At 34.3% G+C, this 3,816-nt stretch overlaps 1 protein-coding gene across 1 annotated transcript; it reads right to left on the bottom strand.

Annotated features, from left to right (window-relative positions):
• Positions 1-526: 526 nt before the first annotated feature.
• LOC124930583 (aspartic proteinase CDR1-like) lies at positions 527-1,894 on the bottom strand. Its single transcript, XM_047470915.1, has 3 exons — positions 1,864-1,894; positions 947-1,456; positions 527-870 (listed from the first exon to the last, which is right to left on the bottom strand). The coding sequence occupies exons 1-3, from the start codon at positions 1,892-1,894 to the stop codon at positions 527-529; spliced, it is 885 nt and encodes a 294-aa protein (XP_047326871.1).
• Positions 1,895-3,816: the final 1,922 nt, after the last annotated feature.

Here is a 3,816-nt window from a genome sequence, read left to right as displayed (position 1 = left end):
CCGAAAATTTCGGTATACAAAAAATTTATACCTTACCTTACCTTGATTTCGGTATATCTTGATTTCGGTATACCAAAAATTCATACATTTACTTTACCTTGATTTTAGTATACCTTAATTTCGGTACTGTATCAATATTATACATTTGATACCTAAAAAACATATTAACTTAAAAAAAATTATCTTACCGATTTGAATAATATTTCAGTATAATTATATTTTGATATTATTTAAAAAAATTATATTTCTATAATTAAATTAATATTAAATCTATTTAATTATTTCCTTATAAGTATTATATTTTTTAATTTATAAATATTATTTCGGTATATCTGGATATATCAAAAATTTAAAAATCTCATACCTTTATTGTACCAATAATTTCGGTATTGGTACCATACCTTACCTTTTTTCGGTATACCTTAAAAATCGATATTTTCGATATATTTATATACAGTATTTTTGATATATCAATAATATCGGTAATTTTTCCTACCCCTAGACACAACACGACACGATTGAGAGTCTAACACGACTTGTCGAGTCGAATACTGCAATTTAGGCACGATGCTAGCTCTAGGTCAGATTGAGCTTTGTTGCCAAATATGTACACTTCATTATGAGGAAATATGGTAAGGAATAACTTATCATCGACTCGAAGGAAGGTGTCTGTTGACAACAATGCCACATTAGCACCACTCGCAAAATGTGCAATGATCGGTGGAATACTTATATTGTTGTCAATGTAGCAAAGATTAAAGAACTCAGATGCTAGCTCTAGGTCAGATTGAGCTTTGTTGCCAAATATGTACACTTCATTATGAGGCAATATGGTAAGGCATAACGTTTCATCGACTCGAAGGAAGGTGTCTGTTGGCAACAATGTCACATTAGCACCACTCGCAAAATGTGCAATATAGCCTTAACTGGAGTTTTTTTATCGAACCCGCCATGGCTTGGTAAATATCTCTAGGCAAAAAAGTATAAGTGCTGCCAGAGTCGATTATGATATTTCCTTGTTTGTCTGCATTGACTGATTCCAATAGTCTCCTGCCTACACTGCTCGCTTCCAAGGTGATGAAATAATCCATGTTCATACCATCCTTGATCATATTCATCGGGGTAGTGACCACCCCTGACCCCGACACTTCTACGATAGAACCGAAGTTTATTCGGCTTCTCGAGCCTGATGTAACATTTGATGAAAGGCAAAAATTTTTGTTAACTCCTATCGATTTCCGTAGCTTCCCAACAAATGAGTAATTACCACCTCCAAGCCCGATAATACCAGAAGCCTGTTGTTCGAATGTGAAGTGATTCTTCCTTCCACATCCAAATACCAATCTCGGTATAGATATTCCCCCGAGAGTAAATGTGTCCAATCCGAGCTCTTCTTTACTAGTGGAGTGATCCGCGTAGTCATGTTGGTACGGACAACTGCCTTCATTCCTGCAGGCTTGGAACAAACACGAATCACAAAGGAAGTAGCTCAAATGTGGAAGACTTCTTTGGATTCATCATCGACAGTTCCTGTTTAAAGCAGCTAGAACACGAGCTACATTGTGTCCAAGTCAGATCACTACCTGTATCAACTATTAAGAGCTGCTTCAGAGGCTCGCCAATGTAGTGTTGAGTATAGATTTACAATATTACAAATATTGTATATTCTTGGTACTCGTACAAAGAAATAGTATATTCAACAAAAATGAAACTATATCTTTTGGTGTATAATATTGATATTAGGAAATAAGATTATCACATAAGGAAATTACAGGTTTTGATATGGAAATACAATTATGAAATATGATAAGAATATTTGGGAAAGTCTTTTTGAGAGTGTTGGAAAAAAATATTGATATTGACCTGATTGAGGCTTATTTAAAGGTGCAGTCATGCACTTTAAAAAGTCAAGTTTTTATGTTAAGAGCATCACTTCCTTGTGAGTTTTTGCAAGCTTTGACTATGAGAAAATCATTGTAATACTCCAATAACAAATCTTGATATTAAAGTCTTGTGCTTCAAAGTGGATAGGCATGTTTGGCCGAACCACTATAAATATTGTGTATGTGTTCTTGAGTTGCTTTCTTTCGTTTCCGCAATTATTTGTTTTTGTTATTGTTCTTGCATTAATGAATACTTCATTTCCTGGTATCCTAACAAGTGGTATCAAAGTGAGTTTTTTCGAAAGGAGAAAAAGATGAAGAGCTTGGATGATCCTTTAAGGGTTCTTGACAATTTATAGGAGGTTTCGAAAGATGTCCAAATTGTAATTCTTCTTGGTATGAATGACTGCCAAGTTTGAGGTGGAAGAAGTACGAGTTACTTAATTTCCAAGGAACAAACCAAGAGGGAAAATTGTAGACAAAAGACAATGGGGAAGACATATTTGTAAGAGGTAAACAACATCATGAGAAAGAAGGTAAAGTAGTCAGAGTTCTAAGCCTATGTTGAAGACTAAAGAAAACGTGAAGTGCTTCATGTGTTAATAGGAATGACACTTTAGAAGAGACTGCCTAAAACTAAAGAAGCATAATAAAAAATGTTATGTTTGGAAGGCAAGAGATGGACCATTGCTGGTGAGCAATGTACTTTATTTGTTATGAAAGGAGTAAATAAAAAATGTGTATTCTCTATAAGGTAACTCACAAACATATTTAGTTATTATCTCCGAGGTCACTCAATATACATCAAAGTTCTGTCATTTGAGGCTTGACCTCAAAGGCTTGTAAGAATTGGGTAAGAAAGGAGTTCTTAGTACAAGAAGTTTAACCCATGGTAATGCAAAGGAAGTTAGATCCAAAGGCAAAAAAAATTCTTTATTGGATTATTAGAGAATGTCAAAGGGTATAGAGTTTGGCTGGAAGAAGGTGAAGATGATATTAAGCTAAGTCAAAATGTGAATTTTGACAAAGTTGGAGCACACATAATGAGAATCACAACTCAAGGTGGAGATATGTCATCAATAAGGCACACTACCAAGGGAAAATTGTCATGGAACCATTGAGATTTCTTCCAATATTGGGGAAGAGGTATCATTTTCCATGGATGAAAGAAAGAATGATACATAACAAGTCTTATCAAATAGACATTTATAAGAGGAAGATGGTCAACATGTTGACAAGGCAATCTTTCGGGCCAAATTGCAAGATTACTTTGAGTTGGCGGGTGATTAATGAGATGTTCTATCTTAATTGTCTATGCATTATAGATTATAGTTAAAATTAATGAGATGATTTATTTTTTTATCCTATTAAGAAGAGGATTGAGACCTTAAATGAGATTCCTAGTCATGAAAAAGGGGATAGATGAGAGGTTCGGTCAATTCGAAATCGAGAGATCATTAAATTGTCATCTAATGTGAGAAGATTAATGAGACCTTGAATGTGATTCCTAGTCATGAAAAAGAGGCTAGATGAGAGGCTCGATCAATTTAAATGGAAGGACATTCGCGATTTCTTTCGAAATAAACTATGAAACATGGTGAAAACAATTAAAGATATCTAGAGAAGTATGCGGTTCAAGTTTGTTGAGTGTGCAAATTTCAAGGCAAGATGGGTGACAAATATTTTTCTAGATATTGAGCTTGAGTAAAGAGTTGTCGCTAGATACCTAAATATTTAAACAATGAAAGTTTTTCTTCGGTCTTCTCAACTTTCAATCAGTATCTAACTTTGAGGAAGTAGACGATGGATGTTTGTCTAAGGTGCCCTCGTTTTTTATAAATGTCTGATTTTGAAAAAGTAGACGATGCATGTTCGTCTTGGGTCTTCTCAGCTTTTGATCAATATCTAACTTTGAGGAATTAGACAATGGATG

The sequence above is a fragment of the Impatiens glandulifera genome, chromosome 3 (assembly GCF_907164915.1).
Source record: "Impatiens glandulifera chromosome 3, dImpGla2.1, whole genome shotgun sequence".
Taxonomy (NCBI): domain Eukaryota; kingdom Viridiplantae; phylum Streptophyta; class Magnoliopsida; order Ericales; family Balsaminaceae; genus Impatiens; species Impatiens glandulifera.
This window is presented reverse-complemented; position numbering and strand designations above follow the sequence as displayed.

Excerpts from the sequence above, each read along its gene's own strand:
- LOC124930583 (XM_047470915.1), bottom strand. The coding sequence starts at position 1,894 with ATGACTGCACCTTTAAATAAGCCTCAATCAG. Across the intron at positions 1,457-1,863 it reads TTTAAATAAGCCTCAATCAG|CCTGCAGGAATGAAGGCAGT; the intron begins GTCAATATCAAT and ends GTTTGTTCCAAG. Across the intron at positions 871-946 it reads TATTTACCAAGCCATGGCGG|ACACCTTCCTTCGAGTCGAT; the intron begins GTTCGATAAAAA and ends TGTTGCCAACAG.